At 35.0% G+C, this 14712-nt stretch overlaps 1 protein-coding gene across 2 annotated transcripts in view; it reads left to right on the forward strand.

Moving 5' to 3' along the window:
• The window catches only part of TMF1 (TATA element modulatory factor 1), a 31527-nt gene extending 19726 nt beyond the window's left edge, over positions 1–11801 (forward strand). For both annotated transcript variants that reach the window (XM_012502188.2, XM_003264871.4), the window contains exons 11-17: positions 3043–3235; positions 4769–4838; positions 5072–5164; positions 8054–8155; positions 8439–8591; positions 9946–10071; positions 10800–11801. In XM_012502188.2, the coding sequence (XP_012357642.1) occupies positions 3043–3235; positions 4769–4838; positions 5072–5164; positions 8054–8155; positions 8439–8591; positions 9946–10071; positions 10800–10943 (881 nt within the window). In that variant the 3' untranslated portion in view covers positions 10944–11801. The remainder of the gene's footprint in view (positions 1–3042; positions 3236–4768; positions 4839–5071; positions 5165–8053; positions 8156–8438; positions 8592–9945; positions 10072–10799) is intronic.
• Positions 11802–14712: the final 2911 nt, after the last annotated feature.

Below are 14712 nucleotides of genomic sequence, written 5' to 3' on the forward strand. Positions count from 1 at the left end.
CTTTGTAGCTTGTCTGCAATAGTGTAGGAGGTAGAGATCAGATATGATTCTCATCACTGGTAGAATTCCAAGAGCGAAAATAGGTGTAAGGAGAGTCAAGATCAACCTTACAAGAGAGATACTAGGGAGTCTTAAGATTCCATATTCTGGCAGGGCGTGGTGGCTCACACCTGTAATCCCAGCACTTCGGGAGGCCGAGGTGGGCGGATCACTTGAGGCCAGGAGTTCAAGACCAGCCTGGCCAACATGATGAGACCCCGTCTCTACCAAAAATACAAAAATTAGCCGGGTGTCATGGTGCACGCCTGTTATCCCAGCTATTCAGGAGGCTGAGGCAAAGAATCACTTGAACCTGGGAAGCAGAGGCTGCAGTGAGCTGAGATTGCTCCACTGCACTCCAGCCTGCGTGACAGAGCGAGACTTCATCTCAAAAAAAAAAAAAAAAAAAGATTCCATATTCTGCTTCTTTACAGTCATGCCCTAGGTTGCCCTTCTGTGATGTTAATAAAAAGAAAAGTATTATTCTGAAATGTTCCCCTTCAAGCACAGACAGGTAGTGTATGTATATTATAGGTATCCCAGAAGCTAGCAAATTCATGAAAAATTCATGTATGCCTTCTATGCCTGACACTAACTGTAATTTGAGAAATCACAGTGTAGTGATAAAATCAGACCTGAATATGAGTCAGGAGACATGGACTCAGGGTGTTTTGTTTTGAATCATCCAGCAAAACAATGTGGAACAAGTCACTTATATTGTTCCAACTATCTCTGTGCTATTCCTTGTGAATGAAGAGGGGTGAACTAGATTAGTGACTTTCAAACAGTATTCAGTGGACTCTTAGATACCTTTGGGGCTGCTGTAATGGTGAGAGGGAAGCTTGATAAATAAGAGGCTGGGCTTCTCGGGCTGCTTTAATGAAAATAGGGCCTCCTTTGTCTATCTTTTTTTATTGGAGTTCCATGAAAGATTTGGTCTAGAAAAAGATTCATTTACTTAAAAAAATGTACTGAACTAGATAAACCTTCATATATATTTAAATTTATAGGTATAAATGTTAGGTCTGTCATTTATCTCTGGCAGCTTTTGAGAGCAATGTGATATGAAATATGAGACATCTGAAAATGATACCTTTTGAAATAAATATTTAGCAATAAATGACTGCTAGAAACTGGTACTTTTGTGGTTTTTAGACTGAAGTCTACCCTCAGCAATGTGTGGTATTGTGCTAGCATATAGGCAAAGCCACAGGACAAACAGACCAAGGAATGCTATTAAAAAGACCATAGCTGTGCTGTGGAGCAGAGTGTAAAATGTAAAATAGAGGTATTACCAGCTCTACTTTGGTGGAGAAAAAATATGATAATTCTTACCTAAGTTAAATCTCAGAATCTTACCCCTTGCTCTTTTTTTAATTGAAAATTTTTATTGATATAATGTAGATTCATTTGCAGGTATAAGAAATAATATAGAAAGGTCCTTTGCACACATTGCCTAATATCTCCAAGTATTAAAATCTTACAAAATTAATGTATAATATCACAACCATGGTATTGACATTGATACAATCTACTGATTTTATTCAAATTTCCAAAGTTTTATTGGTACTCATTTGTGTATATGTGTGTGTGTGTGTGTGTATTAAGTTCTATACAACTTTACCACATATCCATTACCATAGTCAAGATATTGAACAGTTCCAACACTACTGAGTCCTTCCTGTTAGCTTTTTTTCTTTTTTTCTTAGCTGAAGATAATCACTCTTAATGTTACCCTTTTGGAAACACATCTACCACTCTCTCAACCCTTCCTCCCTTGTCCCAAATCTCTGGCAATCACTAATCTGTCCTCCATTTCTAAAATTCTGTCATTTCAAAAATGTTACAGAAATAAAATTATACAGTGTATGACATTTTGGGATTGGCCTTTTTCACTCAGTGTAATTCCCAGGAAGAGGCTCACACAGTTGTTTTTGCATCAATAGTTTAGTCTTTTTACTGCTGAGTGTTATTCCATAGTATATACCACGTTTGTTTAACCATTCACTGCACAAAGGACGTCCAGGCTGATTCCAAGCTCTGGCTATTACAGATAAAGCTACTGTAAATATTCACGTACAGGTTTTAGTGTGACCCTAAGTTTTCATTTCTCTGGATAAATGCCCAAGTGTGCAATTGCCAGGTCATATTTAGTGTTTTTAAGAAAATGCCAAACTGTTTACCAAGTGGCTGTATAAGAGTAATTTAGTTTCTTCACATCCTTGCCAACATTTTGTGTTGTCCCTGTTTTTTCTTTTAGTTACTCAGACAGCATGTAGTCATATCTCATTATGATTTTAATTTGTATTTCCGTAATGGGTAATGTTATTGAACATCATTTTATGTCCTTATTTTCCATTTGTACATTCTCTGTGGTGAAATTTCTGTCTATGTCTTTTACCCATTTTCTAACTAGATTGTTATATATTCCTGATACTAGTCCTAGATATATGGTTTGCATTTATTTGCTCTCACTCTGTAGCTTGCCTTTTCATCCTCTTCACATAGATTTAAAAGTTGAAAATTTTGAAGCAGTTTGTCAGTTTTTCTTCCTATGGCTCTTGCTTTTTGTGTCAAATCTGCCTTGCTCTGGATCCCGAAGACTTTCTCCTCTGTTTTTTCCTAAAAGTTTTATAGTTTCATGTTTTACATTTAAGTCTATGATCCGTTTTGAGTTGATTTTCGTGAATGATGTGATGTGTAGGCTTTCTGTTTTTTTTGCATATAGATGTCTAATTGCTCCAGGACCATTTGTTGATCCACTACTCTTTTAATGCATGACTCCATTTTGAAATTAAAATACTTTTGGAAAAGAATGATAAAGCAGGTATAAGTTAAGATTGGTTCATTTGTCTCAGTAGACAGTCCTGCCTTAGGCAATAAATAGTTATCAGTTTTAAGCGTGGCTGCTTGCATCATTAAATGTTTGAAATCAGAATTGACTTGGTATTTTGGTCTCTGGGCTGTATGTGTATGTGATTTTTCTTTCTGTCCTATAATCAGGTGAATCCCAGACCTTGCTGGCAGCAGCAGTTGAGAGAGAACGTGCAGCCACAGAAGAACTCCTTGCTAATAAAATTCAGATGTCTTCCATGGAGTCACAGAATTCTCTCTTGAGGCAGGAAAACAGTAGATTTCAAGCCCAGCTAGAATCAGAGAAAAATAGGCTATGTAAACTGGAGGATGAGAACAATAGGTGAGCCTGGTTTCTGAGTGATATTTTTGGTAGTTTCATGACATCCTAAAGCACTTTTTAAAAGTATGTTGTTGGGGCGGGCGCAGTGGCTCATGCCTGTAATCCCAGCACTTTGGGAGGCCAAGGCGGGTGGATCACTTGAAGTCAGGAGGTGGAGACCAGCCTGGCCAACATGGTGAAACCTAGTCTCTCCTAAAAATAAAATTAGCCAGGTATGGTGGCGTGCGCCTGTAGTCCCAGCAACTCGGAGGCTGAGGCATGAGAATCGCTTAGAGAATCGCTTACACCCGGGAAGCCCAAGTTGCAGTGAGCCAAGATCCCGCCACTGCACTCCAGCTTGGGCTACAGAGTGAGACTCGGTCTCAAAAAAAAAAAAAAATTAAATAAGTAAATAAACAAAGTATGTTGTTGGCTTTTAGCTTCAGAGTACCAAGAACTAAAAATAATCACTTTTAGCATTTAAAGTTTGGGTTATTAGTAATAGGATATTATGGCCGGGTGCCGTGGCTCACGCCTGTAATCCAGCACTTTGTGAGGCTGAGGCAGGTGGATCACCTGAGGTTAGGAGTTCAAGACCAGCCTGGCCAACATGGTGAAACCCTGTCTCTACTAAAAATACAAAAATTAGCCAGGTGTAGTGGCAGACGCCTGTAATCCCAGCTACTTGGGAGGCTGAAGCAGGAGAATCACTTGAACCTGGGAGGCGGAGGTTGCAGTAAGCAGAGATTGCACCATTGCACCCCAGCCTGGGCAGCAGAGCGAGACTCCGTCTCCAAAAAAAAAAAAAAAGTAATAGAATATTATAACAAGAAGATAATACTGGGATTCATTGTCATGTAGGTTGTTGAGATTGTGTGACATGTTTTGTGTTTATTTATTTTTCCAGGGAAAGGATTTGTACCTTTAATTAGATTTTTTAAAGGGGCCTGTAACACCACAAAATAGTTTTGAGACTACTCTTTGGAGTTACTTTTATATTACAAGGGTTTTAGTAGCATAATTTAAGTCTTTTGTAAGTAAATTTCTGGGTTCTTAGAAACCATGGGCTATAAAATCCATGTATCTGAGATTATATTAAAGCAATGTTTAGTATTTTTTACCCTCTGTTCTTCCTTGGAAATTTTAGTTTTTAAAAAAGTAGTCAAGCAAAAATGATTTCTAAAGTAAAATATCTGAACTTTTGTAAACATTTTCATAGAACTCCCTAATAAACTTTGTGGAATCTGAGCATATTATAGGATGATGATACTCAAAATTATTTTTGTAAAGTCTGTTTTTAAATGAAATCTTAACCCAGAGCACCAATAAATAGAATGCACAAAAGTGGAGCTTTTTCACTTTTGGTTTGGTTTCTGAGTGAAACTCAGGTGGTATCTGGAACACACTGTTGGAAAATCACTGATGTCAAGCTGATAGTAAAAATGATTTCTTAATATGTAACTGGAGTTAATAAAGTACTGAGTTTTTAATAGTCTATACTGTCATCTTTTTCATTTTCTGTTTTTTTCTTTTTAATTCTCTCTTGTTTAATAGGTATCAGGTTGAATTAGAAAGCCTAAAAGATGAATATGTAAGAACACTTGAAGAGACAAGGAAAGAAAAGGTATTTCTCTTCGTGATCACTCCCCTCTTAGGGCTTACATTAGAGAATGGTTGGGGATGGCAGCAAACTAATGAGATAACAAAATGAAATGGGTGATGCCACTGCTTTTGGAACTTGGTCTTTAGTAGGAAAACAAATATGAGTTTATACTTTATGCTTCTAACTTTGAGATTGACTTATCATGGCATGAATTACTATCACAGAAATTGTCTGACTTTATCTCTTTCCATTAGACATTGTTGAATAGTCAGTTAGAAATGGAAAGAATGAAAGTTGAACAAGAAAGGAAGAAAGCCATTTTTACTCAAGAAGCAATAAGAGAAAAGGTATTGAATTTTGTTTTTGTTTGTTTGTGGTGTAACCATTTAGTAGGTGCTGTGATTAATCATTGCTTTTTAATTTTAGCTATGCTTTATAACAAGCTTGTCCAACCTGTGGCCCTGGTTGGCGTGTGGCCCAGGATGATTTTGAATGAAGCCCAACACAAATTCGTAAACTTTCTTAAATCATCATGAGATTTTTTTTCATGATTTTTTTTTTTAATAGCTCATCAGCTATTGTTAGTGTATTTTATGTGTGGCCCAAGATAATTCTTGTTCTTCAAATGAGGCCCAGGGAACCAAAAGATTAGACATCCCTGCTGTATAAGTATCATTTCTTTAATATGTAAAATCAACACAGTGATGAATTCTAGTATTATAATCAGTGTCCTGCTCAGAGTGGACCCAAAGTAATTTTGAGTTTATCCAAAGAGATTTATGATTTCTAGGACTTGAAATATAAAACCTCTTGCCCTTTTTTTAAGGGAATCTAATTGTCTGTCGCTGAAACCAGTGCACCTCATTTGGTCTATAGGCACTTAAGGAGTAAATCTGGCTTGTTTTCTTTCTGGTTAATGAGGGTGATTTTTCTGAAATGAGTTTTCTGAGGCTGGGCATGGTGACTCACATCTGTAATCCCAGCACTTTGAGAGGCTGAGGTGGGTGGATCACTTGTGGCTAAGAGCCTGGCCAACATGGCAAAACCCCGTCTCTACTAAAAATAAAGAAATTAGCCAGGCGTGGTGGCATGTGTCTATAATCCCAGCTACTCAGGAGGCAGAGGTGGGAGAATTGCTTCAACCCGGGAGGTGGAGGCTGCAGTGAGCTGAGATTACATCACTGCACTCTAGCCTGGGCAACAGAGCGAGACTTTCTCAAAAAAAATAAATAAATATTTGCATTTCTCTGATGGCCAGTGATGATGAGCATTTCTTCATGTGTTTTTTGGCTGCATAAATGTCTTCTTTTGAGAAGTGTCTGTTCATGTCCTTTGCCCACTTTTTGATGGGGTTGTTTGTTTTTTTCTTGTAAATTTGTTTGAGTTCATTGTAGATTCTGGATATTAGCCCTTTGTCAGATGAGTAGGTTGCAAAAATTTTCTCCCATTCTGTAGGTTGCCTGTTCACTCTGATGGTAGTTTCTTTTGCTGTGCAGAAGCTCTTTAGTTTAATTAGATTCCATCTTTCAATTTTGGCTTTTGTTGCCATTGCTTTTGGTGTTTTAGACATGAAGTCCTTGCCCATGCCTATGTCCTGAATGGTATTGCCTAGGCTTTCAAAACCACAGTGAGATACCATCTCACACCAGTTAGAATGGCCATCATTAAAAAATCAGGAAACAACAGGTGCTGGAGAGGATGTGGTGGGACTTTTACACTGTTGGTGGGACTGTAAACTAGTTCAACCATTGTGGAAGTCAGTGTGGCGATTCCTCAGGGATGTAGAACTAGAAATACCATTTGACCCAGCCATCCCATTACTGGGTATATACCCAAAGGACTATAAATCATGCTGCTATAAAGACACATGCACACGTATGTTTATTGCGGCACTATTCACAATAGCAAAGAGTTGGAACCAACCCAAATGTCTAACAACGATAGACTGGATTAAGAAAATGTGGCACATATACACCATGGAATACTATGCAGCCATAAAAAATGATGAGTTCATGTCCTTTGTAGGGACATGGATGAAATTGGAAAACATCATTCTCAGTAAACTATCGCAAGGACAAAAAACCAAACACCGCATGTTCTCACTCATAGGTGGGAATTGAACAATGAGAACTCATGGACACAGGAAGGGGAACATCGCACTCCGGGGACTGTTGTGGGGTTGGGGGAGCGGGGAGGGATAGCATTAGGAGATATACCTAATGCTAAATGACGAGTTAATGGGTGCAGGAAATCAACATGGCACATGGATACATATGTAACAAACCTGCGCATTGTGCACATGTACCCTGAAACCTAAAGTATAATAATAAAAACAAACAAACAAACAAAATAAATAAATAAATAAAAATAAAATGAGTTTTCTATATTGAAAGAATTACCATGTACTTGGAGTTAGCATAATATATTTAAACTACTGATAGGTAAATTTAAATTACCTATTGAATTTATTTGGAATTTTAAGAATACATTAAAAATAAAATGGATAAGCCAGAAATTTTATGGTTTGTAACACTCAGTAATTTAATGTTACAGAAATAGGTTTAATTGATAGTATATTGTGTAATATGAAACTTAAGGGAAACATTCTCATTCCATTATAAAAACCCAACAAATTACATTGTTGTAATAAATGGGTCCTGTGATGATCTAACCAAGTCTATCTACAGCTTTAATTAGTAAATATTGTACTTTTTTGTCTGTTTGTTTGTTTTTGAGACTGAGTTTTACTCTTGTTGCCCAGGCTGGAGTGCAATGGTGCTATCTCGGCTCACTGCAACCTCCATCTCCCAGGTTCAAGCGATTCTCCTGCCTCAGCCTCCCAAGTAGCAGGGATTACAGGCATGCGCCACCACGCCCAGCTAATTTTGTATTTTTAGTAGAGATGGGGTTTTTCCATGTTGGTCAGGTTGGTCTTGATCTCCCAACCTCAGGTGATCCGCCCTCCTTGGCCTCCCAAAGTGCTGGGATTACAGGCATGAGCCAACATGCCTGGCCAAATATTGTATTTTTGATAAGACTTCAGAAGCCATTTTATGGGGAAATTAGAATGAATCTTAAAAAAATTTTTTTTCTTCCTTTGATTGTATTGAATTCCTTCGTAGTGTGCCTTTTTTAAAAGACTGAATCTTTGTTCTCATTAACCCTAGGAAATGTTCTTGCTTTCTCTGCTTATCTCTTTGCTCTTTAATCTGAACAGAATTTTTTTACTCCCTAAGGAACGCAAGCCATTTTCTGTTTCTAGTACTCCCACCATGTCACGCTCAAGTTCAATAAGTGGTGTTGATATGGCAGGACTACAGACATCTTTTCTGTCTCAGGTGATGTTTTATTTTTTATATGTGCTTAGTTCTTAGAATAATAATAAAGGAAATAGGCAAATGGCAATATTGTCTGTCATCATGACCTTGCCATTCTATAGATAATTCATCTGAATACTTGTGGAGGAGTGCTAATTGTAGTGAGAGGAAATACATGAATGATTTTCTGCCTTTGTGAAGACATTTAAAGCAAAATTTGACAGAACCATTTTTGTTCAAACCTGGTAATGGAAGACAAGCTATGATAACTGAGTAACTGTGTAAACTTTCTTAATTAACATAGGATGAGTCTCATGATCACTCATTTGGACCAATGTCTGTATCAGCAAATGGAAGCAATCTTTATGATGCTGTAAGGATGGGAGCAGGATCAAGCATTATTGAAAACCTACAGTCTCAGCTAAAGCTAAGGGAAGGGGAAATTACTCATTTACAGGTATTGGAAAAATTAAATTTGCTATAGAATAAATGAAGTTTTGAGGCCTAATAAATAGCACCCTTCATTTCCATCTGAATTCTGAGCAAATTGAGAAACAAGATGACATAGTGGCATGTGAAGCCCAAAATGTATCACATATATCAATGATAAAGGCTAAAAAGAGAAGTTAGCTAAGGATAACAGCCAACTGAACCTGCTGATTGCCAGAATTAGGCAGATTTGGCTGATCTGTCACAGGAAATGCTGGGCTGGAGCAGGCCTTCCATGTTTTACAACCTGCCTACATAAGACATAAGCATCTAGGAGCAGAGAATGCCTCCTCCTTTCAAACAGCTCTTTCCCAACAGAATAAAGGGAAGTTGCGGAGCTGTGAATGTCTGTTCTATTCAGATTTACCTCTTAGGATAAGTTGTTCCAACTAGCCCAGGAAGGAAGGGATAAAGGGGATGAGATGTTCAACTGTAACACCCTGTACGTGGGAGGAAACAACATGAGTTGTTAAGGGAGCATCCTTCCGTCTGACCTTTTTGGCTTTTAAAAAACTTTATGCAGTCAGAAATACTGAAACGTTTTACAGGTTGAGCATCCCAGCTCTGAAATCTGAAATGACCCCAAATCCAGAACTTTGAGTGCTGACATGCTGCTCAAAGGAAATGCTCAATTGAGCAGGTTGGATTTCCAGATTTGGGATGCTCAACCAGTAAGTACATAATGCAATTATTCCATAATCTGAAAAAAAAAATGAAATTTGGAACATTCCTGGTCTCAAGCAGGATACCTCTTTTCAGTGTTAAACACAATACACTCAGAAATAGGTAAAAATTCAACTCCCATTATATACTTTTAGTTATATGACAATATTACTCTATTAAAGAACTTGAATTGGCAAAAAGTAGATCAGACTAATCTTAATCCCAGATGTTTATATAGCCGGTATGCTATACAGGGACCTAATTAATTTCTTTGGTAGTGATGAAAGCCTCTGTCGATACACCTACACAGGTGGGGCTACGTTGCAGTGTATTTTTATTTCTCTGGGTTCTTGTAGTAATTTAGAATAACTGAAATATGTGTCATTTCCTTAGATTAGAAAAATATATGGTTGAATGTTTTCAAACAAATAATTGGATTTATCTCTGTTACACAGTAAACCTTATAAATGGTATACCACTCAGGAAAGTTGGGACCCTTTTCCTGCCACTGTTTCTTTTACGTAAGAAAGAGCTAGTTCAAGGTTATATGTTGACATGTCTATTCCGAAAAAAAACCACACATTAAATATTTTTATATTAGTGGGAGTATTAAAAAAGATATGTTTTGATTTAAACTATTTTGTGGTAATGCTTCTCAGCTAGAAATTGGCAATCTAGAAAAAACTCGATCAATAATGGCTGAAGAACTAGTTAAATTAACAAATCAAAATGATGAACTTGAAGAGAAGGTGAAGGAGATACCCAAACTTAGAACTCAGCTAAGAGTAAGTATTCTTCACCTAACAATGAGTCTAAGATATTTTAGTTCATTTACATTAAATCTCATGCTTTTAGTTTATGGTATGTGTTAGTGATTTCTTTGAAAATTAAAGAGTATTAATATTTGAGCAAATAACTTTAAAAATGAATCTTTTATCTTGCTTGTGTCTTTACATATTCAGAGTAATTTTCACAATCATGTTTAGTCCCAGTATAGGAAAAGAACTAGATTTCATTTGGCTACGCTTCATTTATAACATTGAACTTTGTATGATCTTAGTAATATTTTGTTGATTGATGTTATATGTATCATCACAATTGTCTTATCTGGATGTTAGAAGACACTGTTAAGCCATAGTGAGAATATGTTTTCTTTTGATCTTTCCTGTGGGCTAAATGCCGGGTAATACTTACACCACCATGGAACAAAGAGACTAAATTTTATATCAAGTGTGCTTACATTAATGGGAGAGAAGTCATATATGGGGAGAATTGTAGATTTAGTGGAGAGGTAGGGTAAAATTGATAGCCATCTAGCTTGGTTTTTTTCTTTAATTCCTTTTTTTGCTATTTAGTTCAACATAGACTGAAGTGTGAGTTTAATTTTTAAAAGAGATGAGTATATACTTTTATTTAAATTGTAGTGTTTTCATTGTTGACTCCTATGGCAATATAAATATTAAAGATGTTCTATGAAGTTATTTTAAAAATTGTAAACAAATATATTTTACAGGATTTGGATCAGAGATACAACACTATTCTGCAGATGTATGGAGAAAAAGCAGAAGAGGCAGAAGAACTTCGATTAGATCTTGAAGATGTAAAAAATATGTATAAAACTCAAATAGATGAACTTTTAAGACAAAGGCTCAGTTAACTTGTGAAAATTGAATTCCCATCAAACTGAATGTAAACATTTAATATCTAAACATTTAATGTGGACTTCCAATAAATTCTTTTATAGAACTAGAAAATGGGATTTACTGTAGAGTGTAAAAATTTTTTAAAAATTGTTTTACACTATGTAGTAATATTTACAGTTAAATTATTTTGTGCAATATTTGAACTTTATTTTTGAAACTATTCTTTAAAGATTTATTTTTTAAAGCATTCATTTTTTTTCCTTGAATAGCACAGAGATTTATTACTTTATCCTCATATCAATATGGCTAGGGAAGAAGAATGGTGTTCATATATGTATTGTAGATATACAACTAGTTGTATCTATAATTTGTAAGTGTTTATATATATATTAAGAACATTTAAAGAGTAATGTTAACATACTGAAACTTTGAAATCTTTCACATTTAAAATTTCAACATATCTTAATTACTACTCATGAGAATGTACATTAAGTGTTAAAGTAAAAAATTATTAAATCTGTGGTTATTAAATTTTAAACTAATTTTTTTTCCTTTAAAAGTAAGAGTCACACTGACACTGTCTGAAATTTAAAGAGTGAATGATTTAAACTTAAAAAAAATTTTGGTCTGAAAATTCATTTCACCCAGCTTTCACAATTAAGTCTGTATAAAATGTGGTACCTTTTGGTACCTATCCAGAGAAACCTGTACATATTCAGTGTTATCTAGATGTAATTGGATAATGGAGAAAATTTATTTATAATGATTTTGCAATGGCATCAATAACATTTAAATGATTTTGAAGAAGTATTATTTTACTACCCTATAAAATGAATCGAAAATAATAAAGTTCTTAACATAATTTACTCTTTAAAAATTACCTGTTCATATTTTGTAAACCCATATTTTTAGCACATTAAAAATGAATGTTTGATATTACAGAATATTCATAACAAAAGGAAAAATTATAGGAATTAACTTGAATTTGGCATTTTTAATTCTGTGTGATTTATCATTTTATTTTTTCTTGAAATTTCAAACACAAGGAAAGCATGGAATAGCTTTTAAAAGTAGCTATGCCTTCTTCCAAATGTTATTTTATTCAAAAAGGTAACCAGGTTGTGTTTTAAACCTGTGAAATATTTTGATGCATTTTATTACTGAAAGTTATTTAACTGCCTTTACTTGCACATAAAAACTCTCATTTACGGCCAGGTGCTGTGGCTCACGGCTATAATCCCAGCACTGTGGGAGGCCAAGGCGGGCAGATCACCTGATGTCAGGAGCTCAAGACCAGCATGGCCAATAGTTTGGTGAAATCCCATCTCTACTAAGAATACAAAAATTAGCCTAACGTGGTGGCTTGCGCCTGTAATCCTAGCTACTCGGGAGGTTGAGGCAGGAGCATTGCTTGAACCTGGGAGGTGGAGGTTGCAATGAGCCAAGATTGCGCCACTGCACTCCAGCCTGGGTGACAGAGAAAGACTCTGTCTCGAAAAAAAAAAAAAAAGGAAAACTCTCATTTAATTTTTAGTTAAAATTAAAACACTAGTACTTCAGAGTATAGATACAAGTAAGCCATCTTGAAGAATTTGGAGTTTTTCAGGGCATTTCAAATGACCTCATTTTTGTTCTTTTTGTATTCCAGGCAGTGTTTCTGTCATTGGATCTCTGATTTGTAGCGTTAATAAATATTCTTTCATTGTGAGCCAGATTCATAAAATTAATTTTCGTCATTTTAGTGGTAAAAAGCAGTCTAATAGCTTTTTGTCAGCTTGATTTTTTTTTGTAATATTCAAGGGCAGATAAGCAATAAGAAATGTATAGGATTAGAAAATACAGTAGTTCCCTCTTACCCATGGGTCATACGTTCCAAGACCCCCAGTGAATGTCTGAAACCATGGATAGTATAGAACCCTCTATACACTGTTTTTTCCTATACATATATATCTATGATAAAGTTCTATTTATAAATCAGGGACAGCAAGAGTTAAACAATAACTGCAAATAGAACAGTTATAACAATGCACTGTAATAAAAGTGATGTAAATGTGATCTCTCTGTCTCTTTCTCTCAAAATATCTTATTGTAGTGTATTCAACTGTAATCAGACTGTGGTTGACCATGAGTAACTGAAACCACAGAAAGCAAAATCGTGGATAAGGGGAGACTACTCTATATGAAACTTAAGTTACAAAATTCTGTGAAGCATTTGAAACTAGACGTTCTGGAATTATAACATAGTTCCTTTAAAATATCCACTAGTAGAAAAAAAACTTCATTTGCAGAGAAAAGATTGCAATAAAACTCTTTCCTAAACTTTTCAATTTTATAATATTAAACATTCTTTTTTTATCCTTATTAACAATAAGATCAATTCACTGAAAATTTTAAAGTGTTTTCCATTTTATTTTAAAATGACAAACAGCTGTTTTTAGTTTCTGGTTACATATTACCATATATTACTCTTTATCTACAAATAAATAGCTGATACTCACTCTGACCATATTTCGATTGTTACACACTTGGATCTCTCAATACTTCTTTAAGTTAAAGTGAACTTAAACAGTTTCTTGACAAACTCCAGTAGGTGGCAGAATACCTATTGAATATTTGTTGCTTTACTTTGCTGTTTGTCATTAAAACATCTCTACCCACATTCTTGCAAAATAATATTTACATTTTAATGGATAGGAAAGTGATTTGCAATTAGATGTTTCCATTCTGGAAAGAAAAAAGCTGCAAATAACATTTTCAAGAATATAAAAAATGAGTAAACAAAGGGAAGGTTGTTTGGTGATTTATAAGCAATTAAGCACAGACTGTAAATGTCCTTCCAATTCTTGGGAGGCTAAATTGAGTCTACCATTTCTTACATTTCTTTTACCTCTTTTTTGAGAATTGCCAGTTGTACAGTGTTTAGCATGTGGAATGTACCAAATATATCTATGTTGTGACTTAAGATATTCTAAACGTGGGTAACTTCTGACTTAGGAAACGAAGCTTGTAGTGAAGTGAAAAGAATGTTCAGGAAATTTTTTTTCTCTATCTCTTCAGTTGGCACTTATTGAGAGTTTTATTTGAATGCTTATTAAAATATATGATTTATAGTATTTAGAAAATAGAAGAAAAAAACTGTAGATGTTTTATCTTGTTTTAATACTGTATGTTTAGTATGTATACATTTATGTTCTAGTGTATCAAAATTTTTAATTTTCATTAAAGGGAATCCAATTTTCCCTATTCTAGGTCCATTTTAAACCATGAAAACTTTAATCACATATTTTGTAAAGGGCTGAAAGTATGATTTAAACTATAGATTGATATAATATTTTAATTCTAAATGAAAGATAATGTAAATAAGCATGGATCTGATTGAATAAAGATTTTAAAATAGTAATAGTGTATTTCATTTTTAACAAAATTTATAGTGGTCAATAGTAATGAATGAGGAATGAATATTGTTTTATGAAAATATAACTTGTTTACATTTGAGGTTAATATTTTAAGAAAATGAAGATAAGCCCTAATTTTCTATAAGTTATGTTATTAGTATTAAGTGTAGTTTCGTTTTGTTTTTGTTTTTGTTTTTTGACAGAGTCTCACTCTGTTGCCTGGGCTGGAGTGCAGTGGCATGATCTCAGCTTACTGCAACCTCTGCCTCCCAGGTTCAAGTGATCCTCTTGCCTTAGCCTCCCAAGTAGCTGGGATTACAGGTGCACGCTAGTACATCAGGCTAATTTTTGTATTTTTAGTAGAGATGGGTTTCACCTTGTTGGCCAG

Source organism: Nomascus leucogenys, chromosome 21, assembly GCF_006542625.1.
Source record: "Nomascus leucogenys isolate Asia chromosome 21, Asia_NLE_v1, whole genome shotgun sequence".
NCBI lineage: Eukaryota > Metazoa > Chordata > Mammalia > Primates > Hylobatidae > Nomascus > Nomascus leucogenys.